At 37.1% G+C, this 25,645-nt stretch overlaps 1 protein-coding gene across 6 annotated transcripts in view; it reads left to right on the top strand.

Annotated features, from left to right (window-relative positions):
* The window catches only part of TRIM37 (tripartite motif containing 37), a 145,603-nt gene that overhangs the window by 96,283 nt on the left and 23,675 nt on the right, over positions 1–25,645 (top strand). For 2 of the 6 annotated variants that reach the window (XM_019431070.2, XM_019431069.2), the window contains exons 19-22: positions 3,428–3,736; positions 19,073–19,201; positions 19,557–19,746; positions 21,767–21,906. In XM_019431070.2, coding sequence (XP_019286615.1) covers positions 3,428–3,736; positions 19,073–19,201; positions 19,557–19,746; positions 21,767–21,906 — 768 coding nt within the window. The remainder of the gene's footprint in view (positions 1–3,427; positions 3,737–19,072; positions 19,202–19,556; positions 19,747–21,766; positions 21,907–25,645) is intronic. The other 4 variants (XM_019431071.2, XM_019431075.2, XM_019431074.2 and 1 more) reach the window with 4 other exon arrangements.

Genomic DNA, 25,645 nt, shown 5'->3' with positions numbered 1-25,645 from the left:
CATCATACTGTACTGTAAAAGCATTTTAAGAGGTATCAATCAGGGTATGAATTACAGATAATATATTTGAACCAGATTTTATGGTACATGTAGTGGTGAGTAGAAATAGAAAGTCAGACAGGGTTATTCCATGGAAGGTGTTGCATGCCTAGTCTGAGGAATGATGCATAGTGGGCTTTGAGAAGCCAGTTGCAGTTTAGGAGTGGTTTGATTCAAGCTGCTTTTTAGAAGGCTGGCAATGCCCAGAAAACTATCAGAAATGGAAGCTTAATGAGGGTATTATTGTAGAAGTTTATTTCAGTGGTTCCTAGTATGAGAGGGCAAATTCATACATTTCTGGATATTTTCTCAGTCATCGTATACTCAAAAATACGTAGATCTGAGATCTTCAGAATCTTTTGATATTATAAAAGTTCTACTTAACTTCTAAGGAATACATCAATCTACTCTCTATATAATTAAGATTTTATTTGTAGCATGGCAATGGTAGTATGTGGAATCTCGTGAAGTTACAATTATAGGGCTTGGCAATTGAGTGGAATGTGCTAATGATTCTGAAAAAGCTTAGGTGAGCAGAATGGTGGTAGCATTGATTGATGCTGAAATCTGGAGGAGAAGCTTTAAAGAACTATCAATCTTGAAGGCCATAACTGAATGATATGAAAGAATTGTTACAGATGAGATTCTCAATTCTAATTAACCTTGTAACTTGGCACATTCAGGAAAGCTTCTTATTTTCAGCGCAGTAACTTTCTTTAAATTGTCAGGTTCCTGTGGTATAAGATCCCATTACGTTTTCCTGTCTTGGCAGTTATCACATGGTACTGAAATAGATTATTTTTCATTTTTCCAGCTGGACTGAGAGCTTTGTGAGAGCAAAGACTGAGGGTTTGTCTTGTTCACTGTTGTATGTCCTGCCCAGCACAGTGCCTAGCATTTCAAACAATCTTGGTAGTTGTTTGATTATCAGCTGATGGAGGTTTGTTTAGTTTTTTTTTTATATTTTCCCATTTGGGATTTTTACTTTTTAAAGTTCTTGTCAGTTTCTAGTAATAATAAACTGGGCCATGTGGGTTAATACAGATTTTCATATTTAAGTCCATGTAGATGTGGGGTACTAGATTTTGTTTAGGAAAACATTTAGAAATATCTTGTGGAGCTCTTGGGTGGCTCAGTTGGGTAAGCTGACTTGGTTAATTGTCTGACTTTTGATTTTGACTCAGGTCATGATCTCACGGTTCTTGAGATCGAGCCCTAAGTCACGGGCTCTGTGCTGACGGTGTGGCCTTCTTGGGATTCTCTCTCTCTCTCCCTCTCTCTGCCCTTCCTCTGTGCGCTCTCTCTCTCTCTCTCTCTCTCAGGATCCTCTGTCCCCCTCTCTGCCCCTCCTTTGCTTGCTCTCTCAAAAATAAATAAATAAAAATTGTGAATATCTTGTGCCATAAGCTGTTCGGCCTGGAATACAAAGATCACTAAGATGTTACCTCTACCCTTTGGTTTGTATGTATGTTTGTCTTTCTTACTATAATGTGTAAAGTGCTGTATGTTTGTCTTTCTTACTATAATGTGTAAAGTGCTGTAGTAGAAGTATACTCTTAAGTATTATACAAAATTGGGTCAGAATTGATTTGGAAGAAGTGAGGCAATTGGTGGTTTAGGTGCCTAAAGAAGTAGACATTTCAGATTTCATCTGATGGGCTTGAGTTAACAGAGGGAGCACCGGAAATAGGACATGTGAAAAGCATAAGGGGATATAGCATTGCCTATGTATTACAGAGTTGCAGGTAATACCAAAACAGTGGAATATGTTTGGGGTAGAGGTAGAAGATAAAACCACTGAGAGGTAGCGTAGAATCAGATAATGGGCCTCGTGTTCCACGCTGGTGCTTTTGTGAATGATTGTCAGCAGGAAAGCAATAGAAAATAATAACTGATTTGGGTTTTAGAAAACATTTCTGACATCCTGGTGGAAAGGGGTTGGATGGAGGATTACACCACAGAGTGCTTTCACAAACATTGTGTCTTCTGAGCCTCATGACAGCCCTGTTATGTGTATATTATTGTCTTCATTTTACAAGTAAATAATGGACTCAGAAGTTGGTGGACTTAGAGAAAGTTACAGCAACTAAATGGTAGATTTGAGACTAAATCCTAGATTTCTAAAATCTGTCCTTACTTAGCTCATTTATAAAATGGAGATAATAGTATTTAGTTACCTCAGAGGATTGATATGAGAGGATTAAATGACTTAATTTCCTTAAAATATCTGACATTCAGTAAGCTCTTTATGGATGTTTCTTAAATAAACAAAGACAGTAAAATCTCCCTATCAAGATAGAAAATCTTTCTCAGAAGCACTTCCACCCCAGACTTTTGGCTGGCTGAGTGATGTACCCACCCTAAACACTGTCAGAAGAATGAACCAGTCTTAGACTCGTATGTCCTGGGGCCAAAGGAGGGATCTAACCTCCCTGAGCACATTGCTGCCTACTGCCTGATACCTGAACACAATCTGAGTCCTTTCTGCAAGGTAGAAGTGGGGGATTGGCTGTCGAACACATTATAGTGTTTACTTTCTACAGCACTTCATCTTCTATACTAGAAGGCAGGCTGTTTCAGCTGTCATTCCTGCTAATAAAGGACTTGTTCTTTTCTATTTAGTGGCTATTGGTCCCCCAGTTTTGTTTTTTTAGGTGGGGGGTAAGGCTTGGTTTCTTTTTGCTTTGAGTCTGTCATAACATTCTTTGATTTTCAAAATATTGATATCTTTTTCCTTTCTGCAGTAGAAAGTCTGTAGTTTCCTTACTTATACCTCTATTTTAATATTTGAGGAGTGGAATGGGTGAAAAACAACTACTTTCTCTGGGAAGAGAGAAAACATTGTTACTTTAGAAGCTGCAAAGACTGATGGGGAAGTATTTTATGTTGTTCTATGGCACTTAATAGCTGTAACTACACTGGAAACCTTCTTAGACTTAGATGGAATATATATTTTTTATATACTATGTATAGCAGATTTGACTACTTAATTTGGATTCTAGGTTTTTGGGTTCTTTTTTTTTTTTCATTTTTGTCAGTTATGAAGATGATAAAAGCTCAGCATAGGAAATTTGAGAAAAATGGAGAAGTATAAAGAAGAAAGCACAGGCAGGCAATAAGGCAGCTTTTTTAAACTTTTAGAATTAGGTAACTATTCTGATTTGAGTGATTATATTGTGATCCAGACTCTAACTTTGAAGGTATGGATAAAATTAGGATACTTGGATCTATCTTTATTTTCATTAATGGAATTTAATGCATGCTTTTAATTGTTGATTCCACCAAAGCACCTTAGCTTTTTACACCTCAAGTTTGCATATATTGACTGTATGATAGAACGATTTAATAGAAGTCTCTGTTAACATGACTTACAACTTTCTGTCTAAAGCATCATATTCTCGAAAAGATAAAGACCAAAGGAAGCAGCAGGCAATGTGGCGAGTTCCCTCTGATTTAAAGATGCTAAAAAGACTCAAAACTCAAATGGCTGAAGTCCGATGTATGAAAACTGATGTAAAGAATACACTTTCAGAAATCAAAGGCAGCAATGCTGCTTCCGGAGACATGCAGGCAAGCCTTTTTTCTGCTGACCAGGCAGCTCTGGCTGCATGTGGAACCGAAAACTCTGGCAGATTACAGGATTTGGGAATGGAGCTCTTGGCAAAGTCATCAATTGCTGGTTGTTACATACGAAACTGTAAGTGGAAAAGATCCTATTAGTGTCATTTCTCTGTGTGTCATTTGGGAAGCTAGAGGATGGGTTATTTTTAAAATAATAATATTTAAACACCTCTCTTATAATGAATTAAGACTACAAATACATATAGCCTTTTTTCCCATTCAGAACTGACTGTAGATTTTCTATATAGAGCTAATACTTCTTTTGTTTTTTAATGTTCATTTATTTTTGACAGACAGAGCATGAGCGGGGGAGGGGCAGAGAGAGAGGGAGACACAGAATCAGAAGCAGGCTCCAGGCTCTGAGCTGTCAGCACAGAGCCCGAGGCGGGGCTCGAACTCACAGACTGTGAGATTGTGACCTGAGCTGAAGTCAGACGCTCAACCAACTGAGCCACCCAGGTGCCCAAAGAGCTAATATTTCTTGATTGAATATTCTGTGCTGGACAGTAAACAAGACAGAATACTTAACCTCTTGGATCTTACATTCATAAATTCATGTGGTGGAAATTGGACATTAAAACGTGTAGACAAGTAAAGATAATTTCAGTTAGTAAAAAGTGCTGTGAAGGAAACAGGAATGGGATAGGAAGATGAGGAGTGTGCTGCTTAGGTTAGGGAAGTAAGAGAAAGTCTTTGAGGAGGCAGCTTTTGAACTGAGACCTAAAGGTTGAGAAGGTGGCAGCCATGCAAAGATCTGTGGGAAGCATTTTTCAGGGTAAACAGAACAGAAGATGCGGATTCACTGATACAGGATTTGCTCTGCATATTTGAACACTTGAAGGAAGACCAGTATGGTTGAATATGATAAACAAAGCAGAAGGGAGAATACTAGGGGATAAGTCAGAGAGGTAGGCAGGATCTAGATCAGATAGGGCCTTGTAAGACCTGAATAGGAGTTTTATTCTGATTTTAGAAGCAAGTCTCTAAAGAATGAAAATCGAGGTGGTGGGGGGATGGCAGTGGCATTTATGATCTGATTTACCTTTTACAAAGATTACTTTGCTTGTTGTATGGAGCACGGTCTAAAAGGGGTTGAGAGTGTATATGAAATATGGTGACCTATTCTGGAGTTACTGCAGTGGAGAAGTGGACTTGCTCATTTTCTAGCAGCCCTTCTTGACTGGGGTTCCTATCTTTCTTAATTCTCCGAAGGGTGGTTCATAACTATTACTATTCTAGATACATAGGAGAGAAATTAGTTCATTACATACAATGGATATTTTAGACCAAGAAGACTCCGTTCTCCACTCACAACCCTGGTGTGGAAAGGCTGGATAGTTTGTAGGGAAAGAAAAAAAACTAAGAATGATATTTAAGTTTTTGTCCTAAGCAACTTAGTGACTGATGCTATCATTAATTTAGGAAATAAGGAAAAAGCTGGTGTAGGAGTTGGGGGAGGTGGTGGCAGGAAATTTGGAATTCTTGTTTAAACATTTTAGGTTTAATGGGGTACCTGGGTGGCTCAGTTGGTTAAGTGCCTGACTCTTGATTTTGGCTCAGGTGTTCATCTCATAGTGATAATATCAAGCCACACAATGGACTCCACTCTGGACATGGAGTCTGCTTGGGTTTTCTCTCTCTCTCTTTCTCCCTCTCTCTCTACACCTCTCCCCTACTCACTCTCTCCCACCTCCCACACGTACTCTGTCTCTCTCTCAAAAAAACCCAAAAAAACAAAACTAAACTTGTTAGGATTGAGATGTCTATTAGTTATCCTAGTATAATGTCTTGTAGGTAGATGGATGGTAAATAAGTATGAAGCTTATGAGGTCAAAGCTGGATATAAACAGTTAGTTAGGCGTCAACAGTGGCATTTATTGTTTAAAGTCAGGAAGTGAATTAGATCAAGTATGGAAGGAGTTTAAATGGCAAAGAGAAATTTTGGCTCTGGGGCACTTTAACATTTAAAGACATGGTAATGAAGGGTGTCCAATAAAGGAAATTGAGAAGCAAAAGAAGTGGGAGTGATTATACCATTGAGAGGTGTCAAGTTGAAGTGTGGGTGGCCCTTTTAAGAACCATTCCCATTGAGGAGTGTAGCAGGGTAAATCCAGTGAGAAACTGAAGCATTATTGCACAGCTCCTTCAAGAAGTTGCATAATGAATCAGGTTGTATCTGGAAGGGGTGTGAAGTCAAGAAAGAGTTTTCTGTTATCTGTCTGTGTTTTCACTTTCTAAGCCTATATGCTTTTTTTTTATATCTGTTTCTTTTTTACTGTGGTAAAATGTACATAACATAAAATTTACCATTTTAGCTATTTTTAAGTGTATAGTTCAGTAGCATTAAGTCCTTTCATACTGTTGTACAACCGTCACCACTGTCCATTCACAGAACTTTTTTCATCTAGTAAAACTGAAACTTTGTACCAATTAAATAATAACTCCCCATTTCCATCACCCACCCAACCCCTAGCAACCACCATTCCACTTTCTGTTTCTATGAACTTGACTATTTTAGATATCTCATATAAGTGGAACTCATACAGTATTTGTCTTTTTGTGTCTGGCTTATTTCACTTTCACATAATGTATTCAGGGTTCATCAATATTATATCATGTGTCAGAAGTTCATTCCTTTTTAAGCCTGGAAAAATATTTGATTGTGTATATATATACACCACATTTCATTTATCCATTCATCCTCTGATGGACAGGGGTTGACATCTACTTTTTGGCTGTTTCAAATAATGCAACTCTGAGGATGGGTGTTCTTCAAGACCCTGCTTTCTATTTTTCTGGACATATATACCCAAAAGTAGAATTGCTGGATCATATGGTAATTTGCTTTTTAATTTTTTGAGGAACTGCCATAGTGTTTTCCATAGAGGTTGCACCATTTTACATTCCTACCTAATAAATAGTGCACAAGCGTTCTAGTTTGTTCACATCTTCCCCATCATTTACTCTTTTCTGTTTTTTGTTTTGTTTTTGATAATAGCCATATTAATGGGTGTGAAATGGTATCTTGTTGTCTTACTGTGCTTTTGATTCACATTTATTAGTGATGTTGAACATTTTTAAAAGTGTTTATTAGCCATTTATATATTTTTTCATTTCATTAAAGAAATGTCTGTTCAGATCCTTTGCCCATTTTTGAAATGAGTTTTTGTTTGGGGGGGGTGTTGTTTTTTTAAAGATTTTATTTTTAAGTAATCTCTGTACCTAATGTGGGGTTCAAACTTAAAACCTGAGATCAAGAGTTGCATGCTTTACCAGCTGAGCCAGCCAGGCACCCTGGGTTGGCTTTTTAGTTTTGAGTTTCAAGAGTTCTCTGTATTCTGGATATTAATCTCTGATCCCATAATATAATTTGCAAATATTTTTTCCTAAACTGTGGGTTCCCTTTTCACTTTGTTGATGGTATCCTTTGACAGTAAAAGTTTTTAATTTTGCTCAAGTCCAATTTATCTTTTTCTTTCTCTTTTGTTGCCTGTGCTTTTGGTGTCCTATTTCAAAAAAGCATTGCAGAAAAGAAAAAAAGCATTGCTGAACCTGATGTTAAGCTTTCCCCTATGTTTTCTTGTAAGAGTTTTGTAGTTTTAGATTTTACATTTATAAATGTCTTTGATCTATTGTTAATTAATTTTGTATATGATATAGGTAAGGGTCCAAATGTATCAGCTTTCCTAGCACCATTTGCTGAAAAGATTTTCATCTCATCACTGAATGATGTTGATACCCTTGTTGAAAATGATTAGAGGGGCACTGGCTGGCTCAGTCAATAAAGCATGTGATTCTTTTTTTTTTTTTTTTTTTAATGTTTATTTGTTTTTGAGAGAGAGACAGTGTGAGCGGGAGAAGGGCAAAGAGAGAGAGATAGAGACACAGAATCTGAAGCAGGCTCCAGACTCCGAGCTGTCAACACAGAGCCTGAGGCGGGGCTCGAACCCATGAACCATGAGATCATGACCTAAGCCGAAGTTGGATGCTCAACCGGCTGAGCCACCTAGTCCCCCGCCTTTCTGTTTTTTTATTTAAAAAAAATTTTTTTATGTTTATTTATTTTTAAGAGACAGAGAGCATGAGTGGGGAGGAGCAGAGAGAGAGGGAGACATAGAATCCAAAGCAGGCTCCAGGCTCTGAGCAGTCAGCACAGAGCCCGACAAAGGGCTCAAACTCACAAACTGGGAGATTATGACATGAGCCAAAGTTGGATGCCTAGCCAACTGAGCCACCCAGGTGCCCCAGTAGAGCATGTGATTCTTGATCTCAGGTTTTAAGTTTGAGCCCCACATTGGGTGTAGAGATTACATTAAAAAAAAAGAAAGACAAAATCATTTGACCATATATGTGAGCATTTATTTCTGGGCTATGTGTGTGTTTATTAAAATGGGGTATATTAATGCTAGATACTGATGGCAGTAATCCGGTAGAGATGAGTAGGAGAGAGGATGATTGCCAAATGCATAGAATTCTCCTAAAATAATCATGACAGTTCAATAGAAAAAGGATTGTAAAAGGGGGCATCTGGGTGGCTCAGTTGGTTAAGCATCTGGCTTCAGTTCAGGTCATGATCTCACAGTTTGTGGGTTTGAGCCCCACATTGGGCTCTGTGCTGACAGCTTGGAGCCTAGAGGCTGTGTCTCCCTCTCTCTCTGCCCCTCCCCTGCTTTCACTGTCTCAGTCTCTCTCAAAAATAAATAAAACATTAAAAAACTAAAAAAAAATTATCTTGAAAAATGAGTAAAAGTTATGATTAGGCTGTTAACATAAGAAAAAATACAAATGGACACTATACATCTCAACGGGTACTCAGTCTCATCTAGTTGTCGAGGAAATGACAATCTAAAACCAACAGAAGAAATAATGCTTTTTGGATAGAGTTTTGCAAAAAGTTTTTGTTATATTTTTGCAAATACTTCCCTCCTGTTGTCACTGTTTTGTCTTTTTCTGCTAAACAAAAGTTTTACATTTTTAATTTTAGGTCTATTAATAGTATTCATGGGTTTGGGGCTTAATGTTTTTATTTGGAAGGCCTTTTCAACTCCAGGTTTATAAAAATGACCCTTGTTTTCTTATGGTATTTTTTTTTTTTTGACTTTTCAATGTTTGTATCATTATAACAAATATAATTTGTTTTTCATGATGATGTGTGAGGTAAGTTCATTGATTCCCCCCCCCAAAAAACATGTTTTTTGAAGAATCTAGTTCATTCAATAATATTTAGTGCATCCTTTATTAACAGACCCAAATTCCCATATTTGCGTGATTCTGTTTTTAAATTCATTCATAGGGGTTGAGTCATATGAAATTGCCAACATGCAACTGTTTTTGACCTGCAAGAACAGCAGTTTGATATTGTTCAACTGAATATTTGTTGTGTTATTAACTACTGTAGTTTCACAGTTTGTAGTACAGTAATTATTTGCCTTCATTTTGGTTTTGTTTTCAAAATATTCTTGATGGTTCTTGCACATTTACTCTTCCAGAAAAAGATTTTGACTGAAATTGCATTATTTCGTGTGTTTAATAACACTTAATTTGGAAAATTGACATATTTTCAGTTTTAAAACATTAACATCTGGGAATGTGGTATTTCTCCTATTTATTTTGGTCATTTCATAGTTTTAGTTTTCTTCGTGTAAGTTCTGTATCTGTCTTGTTATATTTATTTCCAGATAGGTTATAACTTAGGTTGCTATTGGGAATGGGATCTCTTTCCCCTCCATAATATTTTCTAATTATTTGTCATAGTAGGAGGACTATTGTTTTTACATGTTTGTCTTGTATTTAGCCCACTTAGTGAAAATTTTAAAGCCGTAAGGTTTTCAGTCAGTTATCTAGAATTTTTAAGTAGATTGTATTATCAGCAAATAATCAGTTTATTCCTTTATTGCTTATTTACTTTTCATTTTGCACCATCTAGGTAGGCTAGGACCTCAAAACTATATTAACTAATAGCAGTAGTAGAATTTTTATTATGTTTTGAATTGTTTAGAAATTCCTTTTTACTCAAGTACAAACTTTGCTATTTGTTTTAATAAGTAGTTTTTACTAAATTAAAAGACATCCTTCAGGGTTGCCTGGATGGCTCAGTTGGTTGAACACCCAGCTCTTGACTGCTGCTCAGGTCATAAGCTCACAGGTTCATGGGATCAGGGCTGCATCAGGCTCTGCACTGACTTGCTTGGGATTCTGTCTCCCCACTTCTCTCTGCTCCTCCCTTGCTTGTGCTCACTCACTCTCTCCTCACTCACTCTCTCTCAAAATAAATAAACTTTTTTTTTTTTTAAAGATACATCTGGGGCACCTAGATGGGTCAGTCAGTTTAGCTTCTGACTTCGGCTCAGGTCATGATCTCATGGTGCATGAGTTTGAGCCCTGTGTTGGGCTTTGTGTTGACAACTCAGAGCCTGGAGCCTGCTTCAGATTCTGTGTCTCCCTTTCTCTGCCCCTGCCCTGCTCACATTCTGTCTCTCTCTCTCTCAAAAATAAATAAGCATTAAAAAATTTTTTGTAAATGATACATCCTTCTATTGTTAATAATTACTATGTACAGTAAGTACCACTGTTTACTATGTGCCGGATATCATTCATAAGTCACATCCCAACAGCAACTCTGAGGCAAGTTGTTTTTATCCTCAATTTACAGATAGATAAACAGAGGCACAGGGCATTAAACAGTATTGTCAGAATTTCAGTGGTAATTGGCAGAGCAAAGAGCTTAAACCTCAGAGACTATGCCTTTGACCATTATACCAAACTACCTCTTTTTCTCCTTACTAAGAGGTTGTTTTTTGTTTATGAAGAAGTTGTATAGAATTATGCTTTTTTGGGCATCTGGCAAAATGATCATACTGTTTTTCCCATTACTTTGTTAACTTAGAGAATTACATTCTGTATCTAATGTTGACCATTCTTGAAATAGTAGATGAATCCTACTAGGTTTTGGTTATTTGTAATTGTTCTTAATACACTGAATATCAGTATTCAGTTCACTAATATTTTACTTAGGATTCTTGACTATGGTAGCCATAAGTAAAATCGAGTTGTATTTTTGTTACATTATCCTTAACCAATTTGAATTCCAGTTTTATGCCACTGAAGAAATTCAGAAGTTTTGTCCTTTTCTATTCTGTGAAATTGTTAAAATAACATCTTATCTGCTCCTTAAAAGTTTAATGAAACTCATTCATAAAACCATTTAGTAGTTCTTTCAGGGAAACAACTTTAAGAGCCTTTTTAATTTCTCTGTATTTATTGGTCTCATATTTCTCCTCCTTAAACCAGTTTCCATAATTAATTTTCCTAGAAAATTACTCATTTTATTAGATACTTAAATTTGTTGGTATATTTCACTTATTCTGCTCTCTTAAATTTTAAAGAGTCCTCTGAATACAGGGTGTTAACTTTTTCACTTACATGTGTTTCCTTATTTTGTCCTTTGATTTGACTTGCTAGAGATTTGTCCATTTTATTTCTCTCTTCAAAGCCCTAGTTCTGGGGTTCCTGTGTGGCTTAGTCAGTTAAGCATCTGACTCTTTTTTTTTTTTAATTTTTTTCAACGTTTTTTATTTATTTTTGGGACAGAGAGAGACAGAGCATGAACGGGGGAGGGGCAGAGAGAGAGGGAGACACAGAATCGGAAACAGGCTCGGGCTCCGAGCCATCAGCCCAGAGCCTGACGCGGGGCTCGAACTCACGGACGGCGAGATCGTGACCTGGCTGAAGTCGGACGCTTAACTGACTGCGCCACCCAGGCGCCCCAGCATCTGACTCTTGATCTTGGCTCAGGACATGATCTCACGGTTGTGAGATTGAGCCCTGAGCCCTGCTTTGGGCTCCACACTGGGAGTGGAGCCTGCTTAAGATTCTCTCTCCCTCTCAGAAAAGACAAAACAAAACAAAAAAGACCAAAAGCAACAAAGACTAGAAAGGACCAGAGAACACACCAAAAACTTCCAACTCTACAGGCAACACAATGGCAATAAATTTGTATCTTTCAGTACTCACTCTATATGTCAATGGACTAAACGTTCCAATCAAAAGACATAGGATGTCAGAATGGATAAGAAGACAAGATCCACCTGTATGCTGTTTACAAGAGACCCATTTTAGACCTAAAGACATCTTCAGATTGAAAGTAAGGGGACAGAGAACCATCTATCATGCTAATGGTCGTCAAAAGAAAGCTGGAGTAGCCATACTTTTATCAGATGATCTAGATTTTAAAATTAAGACTGTGACAAGAGATAAAGAAGGGCATTATATCATAATTAAGGGGTCTATCCACTAAGAAGATCTAACAGTTTTAAACATTTATGCCTCCAAGGTGGGAGCACCCAAATATATAAATCAATTAATCACAAACATAAAGAAACTCATTGATAATAATACCATAATAGTAGGGGACTTCAACACCCCACTTACAGCAACGGACAGATCATCTAAGCAGAAAATCAACAAGGAAACAATGGTTTTGAGTGACACACTGGACTGGATGGACTTAACAGATATATTCGGAATATTTCATTCTAAAGCAGCAGAATACACATTCTTCTCTAGTGCACATGGAACATTCTCCAGAATAGAGCACATATTGGGACACAAATCAGCCCTCCGTAAGTACAAAAAAATCAAGATCATACTGTTCAGATCACAACACTGTGAAACTCAAAATCAGCTATAAGAAAAAAATTGGAAAGACAATACTTGGAGATTAACGAACCTCCTACTAAAGAATGAATGGGTTAACCAAGAAGTTAAAGAGGAGATTAAAAAGTGCATGGAAGCCAATGAAAATGATAACACCATAGCCCAAAACCTCTGGGATGCAGCAAAGGTAGTCATAAGAGGGAAGTATATAGCAATCCAGGCCTTCCTAAAGAAGGGAGAAAGGTCTCAGATATATAACCTAACCTAACACCTTAAAGAGCTGCAAAAAGAATAGCGAGTAAAACCCTAAAACAGCAGAAGACAGGAAATAATACAGATTACAGCAGAAATCAATGCTTTTGAAATTAAAAACAAACAAAAAACCAGATCAATGAAACCAGGAGCTGATTCTTTGAAAGAATTAACAAAATTGATAAACCCTTAGCCAGTTTGATCAGAAAGAAAAGGGAAAGGACCCAAATAAATAAAATCAAGAATGAAAGAGGAGAGATCACAGCCAGCACTGCAGAAATACAAACAATAAGAATATAATGAACAATTATATGCCAATAAATTAAGCAGTCTAGATGAAATGGACAAATTCCTAGAAACATATGAACTACCAAAACTGAAACAGGAAGAAATAGAAAATTTGAACAGACCCATAACCAGTAAAGAAATTGAATTAGTAATCAAAACTCTTCCAGGAAATAAGAGTCCAGGGCCGGATGGCTTTCCAGGGGAATTCTACCAAATATTTAAAGAAGAGTTATACCTATCTTTTTGAAGCTGTTCCAAAAAATAGAAATGGGAGGAAGACTTGCAAACTCATTCTATAAGGCCAACATTATGTTGATTCCAAAACCAGACCCCACTAAAAAGAACTACAGAAGAACTACAGACCCAATTTCTCTGATGAACATGGATGCAAAATCCTCAACAAGATACTAGCCAACCGGATCCAACTGTACATTAGAAGAATTACTCACCACAATCAAGTGGGATTTATAGCTGGGGTGTAGGGCTGGTTCAGTATCCGCAAAACAATCAATGTGATACATTACATAAATAAAAGAAAGAGTAAGAACCACATGATCCTCTCAATAGATGCAGAGAAGGTATTTGACAAAATACAGTATCTTGATAAAAACCTCCAAGAAAGTACAGATAAAAGGGTCATACTTCAAGATCATAAAAGCCATATATGAAACACCCACTGCTAATATCATCCTCAATGGGGAAAAACTGAGACTTTCCCCCTATGGCCAGGAACACGACAAGGATATCCACTCTCACCACTGCTATTCAGCACAGTATTGGAAGTTCTAGCTCCAGCAGTCTGACCACACAAAGAAATAAAAGGCATATAAATCAGCAAGGAGGAAGTCAAACTTTCACTCTTCACAGACATCATATGGAAAATTCAAAAGATTCCACCAAAAAACTGCTAGAACTGATCCATGAATTTAGCAAAGTCGCAGGATATAAAATTGAAGTTGAATTTATAATCACCAATATGAAGAAGCAGCAGAAAGAGAAATCAAAGAATTGATCCCATTTACAATTGCACCAAAACCCATAAAATACCTAGGAATAAACCTAACCAAAGAGGTGAAAAATCTATACACTAAAAAAACATAAAAACCTAAGAAAGAAATTGAAGATGACACACAAAAAATTGAAAAATATTCCCTGCTCATGGATTGGAATATAAATATTGTTAAAATGTCAATACTACACAAAGCAATCTACATGTTTAATGCAATCCTTATCAAAATAACACAACATGCTTCACAGCTAGAACAAACAATCCTAAAATTTGTATGGAACCAGAAAAGGCTCCAAATAGCCAAAGCAATCCTGAAAAAGAAAACCAAAGCTGGAGGCATCATAATTCCAGACTTCAAGATGTATTAAAAAGCTGTAATCATCAAGACCGTAAGGTACTGGCGCAAAAACAGACACATAGATCAGTGGAACAGACTAGAGAATCCAGAAATGGACTCCCAAATGTATGGCCAGCTAATCTTTGACAAAGCAGGAAAGAATATCCAATAGAATAAAGAATCTCTTCAGCAAATGGTGTTGGGAAAACTGGGCAACGACATGCAGAAAAATGAACCTGGACCACTTTCTTACACCACACACAAAAATAAACTCAAAATGGATGAAAGACTTAAATGCTAGACAGAAAGCCATCAAAATCCTGGAGGAGAAGACAGGCAATAACCTCTCTGACCTCAGCCAGAGCAACTTCTTACTCAACATGTCTCTGGAGGCAAGGGAAACAAATACAAAAATGAACTACTGGGACCACCTCATCAAGATAAAAAGCTTCTGCACAGCAAAGGAAACAGCAAAACTAAAAGGCAACTGACAGAATAGGAGAAGATATTTGCATATGACATATCAGATAAAGGATTAGTATCCAAAAATCTATAAAGAACTTACCAAACTCAACACCCAAAAAAAAAATCCAATGAATAAATGGGCAAAAGACATGAATAGAAACTTTTCCAAAGAAAACACCAAGATGGCTAACAGACACATGAAAAGATGCTCACAGCACCACTCACCATCAGGGAAATACAAATCAAAACCACAATTAGATACCACTTCACACCTGTCAGAATGGCCAAAATTAACAACTTGGGCAATAACAGATGTTGGTGAGGATGTGGAGAAAGAGGCACCCTTTTGAACTGCTGGTGGGAATGCAAACTGGTGCAGCCACTCTGGAAAACAGTATGGAGGTTCCTCAAAAAAATTAAAACTAGAACTGCCCTACAACCCAGCAATTGCACTACTAGGTATTTATCCAAGGGATACAGGTGTGCTGTTTTGAAGGGGCACATGCACCCCAATGTTTATAGCAGCACTAGCGACAATGGCCAAAGTATAGAAAGAGCCCAAATGTCCACCAATGGATGAATGGATAAAGAAGATATGGTGTGTATACACACACACACATATACATATATATACATACACACACACACACGATGGAGTATTATGAGTATTATTTGGCAATCAAGAAGAATGAAATCCTGCCATTTGCAACAACGTGGATGGAAATAGAGTGTATTATGTTAAGCAAAATTAAAGAAAGACAAATATATGACTTCTCTCATATGTGGATTTTAAGATACAAAACAGATGAACATAAGGGAAGGGAAGCAAAAATAATATAAAAACAGGGAGGGGGACAAAACACAAGAGACTCTTAAATACAGAGAACAAACAGGGTTGCTGGAGGGGTTTTGGGTGGGGAGGGATGGGCTAAATGGGCAAGGGACATTAAGGAGGACACCTGCTGGGATGAGCACTGGGTGTTTTATGTAGGGGATGAATCACTGGGTCCTACTCTTGAAATCATTATTGCATTATATGCTGACTAACTTGGATGTAAATTAAAAAAAAAAATTCCTCTCTCTGCCCCTCCCACACTGGCACAGTCTCTTATTAAAAAAAAAAAAAAAAAAAGGCCTAGTTCTTAGATTGATTTCATCTGTTATCTTCTGCCTTTTTATTACATTAAATTCTACCTTTGTTTCTATTAATGCATTAATGCATTATTGGTTAAGGACCATATTATAATTTATATATACATTGTAGAGGAAAAATTTGTCTTAATATTTTCTCACATCTTCTTCTTCAAGTGTACAATTCAACATTTTTTAATATAGACACAAGGTTGTGTGATGATCACCATTATCTAGAACACTGTCTAGAACATTTCATCACCTTTCTCCCCAAAAACTCCATTCCTGTAAACAGTCACTCTATTTTTCCCTCTCACTGAACCCTGGTAGCCTCTAGTATATTTTCTCTGCATGGTTTTACTTCTTCTGGAGTTTCACGTAAATAGAATCATATATGAGGCCTTTTGTGTCTGGCTTCTTTCACTTAGCATAACATTTTCAAGGGTCATCAGTGTTGTAGCATGTATTATTTCATTCCTTTTTATTGCTGAATCACAACTTCATTGTATGTGTACTGTTTTGTTTACCTACTTATCAGTTGATAGGCATCGTGTAATGTTTTTCCACTTTTTGGCTCTTATGAATAATAGTCCTATGAACCTTCATGAACATGTTTTTGTGTGGGCATATGTGTTTTTATTTATCTTGCATATATGCTTAGGAGTAGAATGGGGTTATACGGGAACTTTTTGAGGCATTACCATAACTGTTTCCAAAGCAGCTGCACCATTTTAAATTCCCATTCAGTTTCTAATTGGAACCCAGTTGAAGGTTCCAATTTCTCCATCCTTGCCAACTGTTGTTATTGTCCATGTTTTTCTTTTTCTTTCTTTCTTTCTTTCTTTGCCTTTGTCCAGTGTATTGTCAAAAATTAATTGACTATAAATATAAGGGTGTATTTCTGGACTCTCAATTCTGTTCCATTGATCTATATTTCTGTCTTTACACCAGTATACCATACAGTTTGGGTTAATGTAATTTTACAGCAAGTTTTGAAATCAGAAGTGTGAATACTCCATTCAAGATGTTTTTGGGTATTCTGGATTTTTTCATATGAATTTAGAATCAGCACACCAATTTGTTTTTTTTTTAATTTTTTTATTATTTTTTTTAACGTTTATTTATTTTTGAGACAGAGGGAGACAGAGCATGAACGGGGGAGGGTCAGAGAGAGAGGGAGACACAGAATCGGAAGCAGGGTCCGGGCTCTGAGCCATCAGCCCAGAGCCCGACGCGGGGCTCGAACTCGCGGACTGCGAGATCGTGACCTGAGCTGAAGTCGGACACTTAACCGACTGAGCCACCCAGGCGCCCCGAGAATCAGCACACCAATTTGTGCAATGAGAAAGAGAGACTGGTGATAGGTATTAAAGAGGGTGCTTTTTGGGATGAGCACTGGATGTTATATGTAAGAGATGAATCACTGGGTTCTACTCCTGAAGCCAAAACTGCACTCTGTGTTAACTAACTTGAATTTAAATTGAAAAAACAAGAAGGAGAAGGAGAAGAAAAAAGACCATTGGAATTTTTATAGGGATTGTGTTAAATTTGTGGATCAATTTTGGAAGTGTTGCTGTGTTAACAATATTAAGTCTTCCCATCAATGAACACAATATTTTTCCCATCTTCCTTTTTTTCAAAAAAATTTTTTTTCTTTTTTAAATTTTACCTCCAAATTAGTTAGCATATAGTGCAACAATGATTTCAGGAGTAGATTCCTTAGTGCCCCTTATCCATTTAGCCCATCCCCCTCCCACAAACCCTCCAGTAACCCTCAGTTTGTTCTCCATATTTATGAGTCTCTTCTGTTTTGTCCCCCTCCCTGCTTTTATATTAGTTTTGTTTCCCTTCCCTTATGTTCATCTGTTTTGTCTCTTAAAGTCCTCATATGAATGACGTCATATGATTTTTGTCTTTCTCTGACTAATTTCACTTAGCATAATACCCTCCAGTTCCATCCACATAGTTGCAAATGGCAAGGTTTCATTCCTTTTGATTGCTGAATAATACTCCATGGTATATATATATATAAAGATGGATGAATAAAGAAAATGTGGTATATACCACATTTTCTTTATTCATCCATCAATGGACATTTGGGCTCTTACCATACTTTGGCTATTGTTGATAGTGCTGCTATAAACATGGGGGTGCATGTGTCCCTTCGAAACAGCACACCTGTATCCCTTGGATAAATGCCTAGTAGTGCAATTGCTGGGTCGTAGGGTAGTTCTATTTTTAGTTTTTTGAGGAACCTTCATACTGTTTTCCAGAGTGGCTGCACCAGCTTGCATTCCCACCATCTTTATTTTTTTTTTAATTTTCTTCCTTTATTTATTTTGAGAGAGAGAGAGAGTACAAGCAGGGGAGGGGCAAAGAGAGAGGGAGAGAGAGAATCTGAAGCAGGCTCTGCACCATCAGCACAGAGCCTGACATAGGGCTCAGTCCCACAAACCTCGAGATCATGACCTGAACCCAAATCAAGAGTCAATGCTTAACCAACTGAACCACCCAGGTGCCCCTGATTAAGTAAGATGCAAATTTTTCCATCTTTTTTGTCTCTTAACAGTGTTTGATAGTTTCCAGTGTACGAGTCTTAATGTTTATTAAATTTTTTTCCTAAGTATTTTATTCTGTTTGATGCTATTGTAAATAAAATTGTTTACTTAATTTCATTCTTAGGTTGTTCTTTGCTGATCTATAAAAAGACAATCAGTTTTTGGTCTTACATTCTGCTACCTTGCTGATCCTGTTTATTACCTTTAAGTGCATGTCTTCTGCTTACTCTTTATTTTTATTCTTTTTCTAGTTTTTTCAGTGCATATTAGGTCACTTAGTTTCATTTTTTCCTAATTCATTATAAGGCGCTATATACATTTTCCCCAATTATTGTCTTAGCCACAAACATCTTGAAATATTTGTGGTTCGTTTTTAATTCATTGATTTTCTTTTTAATCCAATAATTTACAATTTTCAAGTGTTTGGAGGGTTATCTTTTTGTTGTTAATACTTTGGCATTGAGATTGGAGTTCATATCTGGAAGGATTTTTCTTTTGGAGTTTACTGATATTTTTCTGGTCTGGCTTCATGAGTAGCAAAATAGGAATGCTTTTTGCGTATAACCCTAAATAAACCATTTGGGACCAGAGTGTCCTAGGTTTTTTGGACACAGTAGATAGAATACCTTCCATAAGATTAGTCTTCCCCTAAGTGCCTGCATAGTGAGTCTTATGCTATTTTACCTTATTCAAAGATATTTTTAAATGTCTTTGCAGCCACAAATAAGAAGAGTAATTCACCCAAGCCAGCTCGGTCCAGTATAGCAGGTAGTCTGTCACTTCGAAGAGCAATAGACTCTGGGGAAAATAGCCGTTCAAAGGGAGACTGTCAAACTCTGTCTGAAGGTAAATTTGGAGAGTTCAGAATGTAATTTCAGTGTGTAGATGTTTGTTATTTGAAATTGATGTTATGGTATAGGTAGGTTTAGATGTTTAAAGGCACCAGCAGTGCTGAAACTTGATTTGAAAGTTCTTGATCTCCCAAAAACAGACCCATCAGTAATAAAATGCAATCATTAGACTCATATTCTGGACTCCTTAATTTTAAATACCTGGCATCAAAAAAACCCTGAGATATGTCTTTAAATTGGCTTTGAGTCTTCCGGCAGTTTAAAAATGTGTATGTAGTGAGACATTCTAAAGTGGAAACTAGAGAACTTTTGTTTGCCTTCTTTCAGAGTATCCCATTTCTTTTCTGTAGGTTCCCCAGGAAGCTCTCAGTCTGGGAGCAGGCATAGTTCTCCCCGAGCCTTAACACATGGCAGTATCGGTGATATTCTGCCCAAATCCGAAGACCGGCAGTGTCAAGCTTTGGATTCAGATGCTGTTGTGGTTGCAGTTTTCAATGGTTTACCTGCTGTTGAGAAAAGGAGGAAAATGGTCGCCTTGGGGTAAGTTCTTTTGTTTATGTAGTGGAATAATTGCCAATAGCTTTATTCAATAGCACTTCTTAAGTCTATATCATAATGAGTAAAATAAATTTCTACTTCGTTAATTTTTTAGCAGATATAAAGTTTATTTGTTGTATTAAAATCTAACTAAAGTACCAGAGACCCTACTTTCTTTTCTTAGTGGAATGAAATGAGATATTATTAGAGGTTCTGTTATGTTAGAAATCATTGAATTTAAGAGAATAATATTGTGTAACCTTGTGTGAATTCTGCCTTGTGAGTTTTTGTTGTGTGTGTCAGCTTTTTAAAAATTTATTTTACTTTATTTTTTTATTTTTTTCTATCTGTTCCACATTTTTTTTAATTAAAAAAAATTTTTTTTTAACCTTTATTTATTATTGACAGACAGACACAGAGCATGAGCAGGGGAGGGGCAGAGAGAGGGGGAGACACAGAATCCGAAGCAGGGCTTGAACTCACAGACTGTGAGATCATAACCTGGGCCAAAGTCGGTCGCTTAACCGACTGAGCCACCCAGGCGCCCCTGCTCCACATTTTTTAAGACACTTGTGCTAGGCTACATTATGTCATAGATCTTCTATGCATGTTTTGTACAGAACAAAGCAATTCTAGCGTTTTTATTTTTAACACTGCTTTTGTACTTTCACTTTTTTTCTCTTCTCTTATGAAAATGTCTGCAAAACTCATAGTTGGAATTTCTCAAAAGGATATACTGTTTGGTAGTCATCACCTTTATCTCTCACCCGGGAAACAAAAAGTCACATCCCAGCCATGTCAATTAAACTTTTACCAATTAAAAAGATTAAGTGATTATAGGATATATTGTCTGTGAACGTGCTCGATGAGCCCTTAATACCCATCTGCTGATCTATTTTATGGATATTAAATATATTTCTAAATTTAAACAATGGAATAGTTCTACCTTGGAGACTTTGAAAATGATTTTGAATTAGAGAGAGAATAACATCCCTTAAATTTACTTAATTTTATATAGTTTTAAGGTCTGGATAATTACCAAATGTAAAGAACAGTTGGTGTGATTTAGTTTGATGATTTAGCTCCAGTTTCAGCATTGCAAAGGTGTTATAATTATTAGATGTTATCTTGTCCTCCCCATTACCTAGCCTGATTTTATACGTATTCCATATTCACGTTGCAGCTACAACCAGCTTTTATATTTTGTTTGTTATGGAGATATTTATATCTGCCTTTAGTCATAACAATTAAATATTTATGAACGTAGACTTTTTTCTAGACTGTAAAATCCTTTATAAATACCTGCAGCCCTTAGCTTTGACCCTCACTTTACAGTTAATTGTATCACTAGCCTGGCTTATGTGATGTTTTCTAGTTTGTGTCTTTTTTCCCCTTCCCTAATTTATAGTAGTTTGTAAGCAAAAACTTTAAATACTAATAATAAGTGGTTAAAAATGGAAGTAAGAAAAGAGTATTAAGTGAAAATTTCCCCATCTTTGTCTCCCATCTGGTTAGTTTTCCAACCCCCTGCCCACACACTTCCCTGCTGTTTTTAATTTTTTATATATGCTGTGTTTTTTCAGTTCTTAAGCATATTTAAGCAACTGTGACTATATAGCTTTTTTAGTACATAAAGCACACCTTATTTTCTCAGTAATATATCTCAAAAGTCTTTCTATATTAGTAAGAACTTATTATTTAGGACTTCTGTTTTTAATCAGAATTATTATTGAGATAATTATATGTTCACATGCAGTTCTAAGAAATAAAACAGAGAGATCCTATATACACCTTACGTACTTCCCTCTAATGATAACATTTTGCAAAACTGATACAATATCACAACCAGGATATGACATTGATACAGTCCATCATTTTCTAATCTTTTATTGTGAATCTTCTATTGGATTTTTTAAAAAATAAAGCACTGGTGCCATATACCCTACTTAGTTTCATGCTCAGTTTCAGGACAAGAAGAAAATGTAGATTATTGTATCGCTGACTAGTTACACAAAAATATCAGGTTGTTTTCTCCCTCTTTGAGGGCTACTGCTAAAGGTGGTCGTCTGGAAGGAATGCAGATGACTGATTTGGAAAATAATTCTGAAACTGGGGAATTACAGCCTGTCCTACCTGAAGGAGCTTCAGCTGCACCTGAGGAAGGTATGGAATGATAAAGTCATAATTAGGTGGAAGGTGAGAATAATGATCTTTTTTTGGTGTTGGTGTTGGGGGGTAGTTAAGTTATTGAGACATTGCTATCCAACATGGTTGATCTGAATACAGCATTTATTGTGCCACTGAATTTAATTTACTAGGACATCGAGCACACAGGAAGGCAAAATGGATAATTGGGTACATAAAAGGACACATCTTACTTAGATGGGACATTTGCAGGAGGGTGAGGGGAATCTATAGACAGTTCATCTACTCATTCACATCTCATTCAATTAATGTGTTAAGCCATCTATATGATAGGAATTGAGTATTCTAGATATGCAAAGAAGAGATTAGATATGTTCACAGGCTTAGGGGAAGGCATGCACAAAATTATAGATTATTATATATAATATAATTATAATGTTAATTGTTAAGTACTTTGTTGGGTCCTTCCTTCCTTCCTTCCTTCCTTCCTTCCTTCCTTCCTTCCTTCCTTCCTTTCTTTTGTTTTTTGAGAGAGAAAGCATCTAAGCGAGAGAGGGGGGCAAAGGTAGAGGAAGAGAGAATCTCAGGCAGGCTCCACGCTTTGCACAGAGCCTGGTGTGACACTCAATCCCATGACCCTGGGATCATGACTAGAGCTGAAATCAAGAGTTGGATACTCAACTGACTGAGCCACCCAGGCGCCCCAGTACTTTGTCTTTTAAGGACAGTCTTAAAAAAAGAAGGGGTACCTGGGTGGCTCAGTTGGTTAAGTGCACGACTCTTGATCTCGGCTCAAGTCATGACCTTCACAGTTCATTGGATCAAGCCCTGTGTTGGGTTCTGTGCTGAGTGTGGAGCCTGCTTGAGATCCTTTCTCCCTCTCCCCCACTTGCTCACTCTCTCATAAAAAGTAAAATAAAATAAACTTAAAAAATAATAAAAGGCAGTTTTGATTAATGTTTGTATTCCAAACTTTAACCATTTAAAAACTCCTTTGGGGCTTTTGAGTAGCTCAGTTGATTGAGCCTCTGACTCTTGGTTTTGGCTTAGGTCATGATCCCAGGGTTGTGGGATTGAGCCCCACATTGGCCTCAATCAATCAAATCAATCTCTCTCTCTCTTTCTCTCTCTCTCTCTCTCTCTCTCTCACTCCCTCTCCCTCCCTCCTCTCTCAAAATAAGTAAATAAAAATTAAAAATCTTAAAAAAAAATCCATTATGGTAACTGATTTCAACTCTGCCAATTCATTCTCAGTTACATTACTAGTATTCTTCTACATGTTCTTCCAGGTTCATTATTCTTTATTTAAAAGCATAGAAGACATTTTGTAATTTTGAGTAACAGAAGGTGTTCTGTGTGTTTTTACCATTGCTGTGTCCTTTATATGTCAGCAGAAAAGGATGTCAACTTTGACATTGATTTTTTTTCCCCCCATTTCTTACTGAAACTCTGCTGCCTTCCACCTCTGCACTTATTTGAATTTCAATGATTGATGAATTGCTGTAGCATGCAGGTGCCACCATATACCTCTGGCTGCCCTGTGAGAGGGTGTAGGAGTGGTGGCATTTTCAGGTTTTTCCCTTTTAGTTGGTGGAGCACAGTATTATATGCGTTTTGGCAGCAGCATTATTTCAATAGAAGAGACTAAATGAAAAGGATTTTTATTATTTTTTTCTTTTTATATTAAGTTTATTTATTTTGAGAGATACAAAGGCAGCATGAGTAGGAGAGGGACAGAGAGAGAGGGCAAGAGAGCAGATCCCAAGCAAGCTTTGCATTGCCTGCGCAGAGCCCAATGTGGGGTTCAAACTCATGAAACTGCCAGATCATGACTTGAGTTGAAGCCGAGTCGGACACTTAACCGACTGAAACACCCAGGCAGCCAAAAAGAATTTTTTTTTAACGTTTATTTATTCTTGAGAGACAGAGCATGAGCATGAGAGGGGCAGAGAGAGAGGGAGACACAGAATCTGAAGCAGGCTCCAGGCTCTGAGCTATCAGCACAGAGCCTGACGCGGGGCTTGAACCCACAAATGGTGAGATCATGACCTGAGCTGACGTCGAATGCTTAGCCGACTAAACCACCCAGGCGCCCCAGCCAGGGACCTGAAAAGGATTTTTAAAGTGAAGTATTGATTGTTAAAATGTTAAGAAATAATAATCATTTCTTGACCTTTTGGCTTGGATCAAGTATAAAACATTAAGAAATAAATATTTTGATTAAAAATCTTTATAGAAAGGACCTGTAGGTATTAGCTAGTTACTGTGCATGGATGGATGGATGGATGGATGGATGGATGGATGGATGGATGGATAGTTTATAAATTGCAGTGACTTAAATTTTTATAGCATGTACTGGAATTACAGGCCCCTTTTATTCATTCAGCATATGAAATTTCTAGTTTGCCTATCATATATTTGATGCTGGTGAAAAAGTTATTCCTGAACCTGCTGTTTAGTTCAGGATTTCTTTAACTTGTCACTAACTTGTCACCATCGACATTTCGGGCCAGACGATTCTGTGTTGTAGAGGGTTGCCCTGTGCATTGCAGCATGCTTGGTTTTTAACCATTAGGTGCCAGTAGTACCTCCTCTGACTTACAATAACCAAAAATGTCCCCTGGGAGGCAAAATCATCCCCAGTTGAGAACCACTGGTTGAGTTGAATGATTCAACTAGGGACGACCACTTTCTAAGAATCACTTGCCAGAGTAGATCATAGTTTCCTATGGGTACAAGGTATAGTTCTCAAGTATGCTGGTGGGTATTATGTGTTAGTGGTGGTAGGAGGAGGGCAGGGAGGGCAATTGAAAACTGGTCAGGTGTCGGACCAGTTAATAGCCAAGAAAGAATGATGGGTGCTGTGATAAAAGTATATAGGGAGCTCAAAGGACAGGTGTGTAATAATAAAAACAACATAATATTTACTAAGTCCTCATTATTATTAGAGACTGCTAAAGGCTACCAGGTTTACTTTGTTTTTTCAATACATGCCTACATGATAGTTACTTTATTATCTTGATTTTATAGGTGAGTAAGCCCTAGTCTGGAGATGTAACTAAAGGGAGCCAAGATGGCAGAACAGCATGGAAGTTTTTTTGTGTGTCTTGCATCCATGAAATAGAGATGTAACTTACCTTACCCAAAGTCACAGAGTTAATAAATGGAAGGGCCAGAATTTGAACCCAGAGCCAGTGCTTTTTAGTAACCTAGTTCACCTTCAGAAAGATGATCCTAAGGGATGAGTACAAGTTAGTCAGGTGAAGACTAGTGAAAGATAGGGCCAGAATGGAGACAGATGACAGAACTTGAAGCATTACATTGTATGTCCTAGTTACAATTTGGAATTTGCACTTTGGGGTCTAAGCAAGAAGTAAGATAATAAAATTATGTTTTTAAATTTCTGTTCTAGGCACATTGTGGGGAATGGATTTGGGGTGGGGAAATGGATGTGGAATTAGGGGCAGGAAAACTGGTGAGAAGCAATGTTAAATTAATGTAGGTGCGAAGATGACTTTTACTTAATTTCAGCCTTAAACTCGTAAGTTAACATTATCTTAGCAATTTTTCTATGTAAATAGCTACTTGGCACCAAAAACCCTGAAACTTTTTGACAACAGTTTCATTTCTTATTTAAAGATAATTATTGATAGCTTATCATAAACTACAGAAAGGCATTTAATTGTCCACCTTTAGGGTCTACCATGCACTTTCAAGTCTTTCAAATTCTGATATTTAGAGTAAAGTAGTCATGTGA

This window comes from Panthera pardus, unplaced genomic scaffold (genome assembly GCF_024362965.1).
Source record: "Panthera pardus isolate Hobbes unplaced genomic scaffold, ASM2436296v1 HiC_scaffold_3, whole genome shotgun sequence".
In the NCBI taxonomy this organism is placed as follows: Eukaryota; Metazoa; Chordata; class Mammalia; order Carnivora; family Felidae; genus Panthera; species Panthera pardus.
This window is presented reverse-complemented; position numbering and strand designations above follow the sequence as displayed.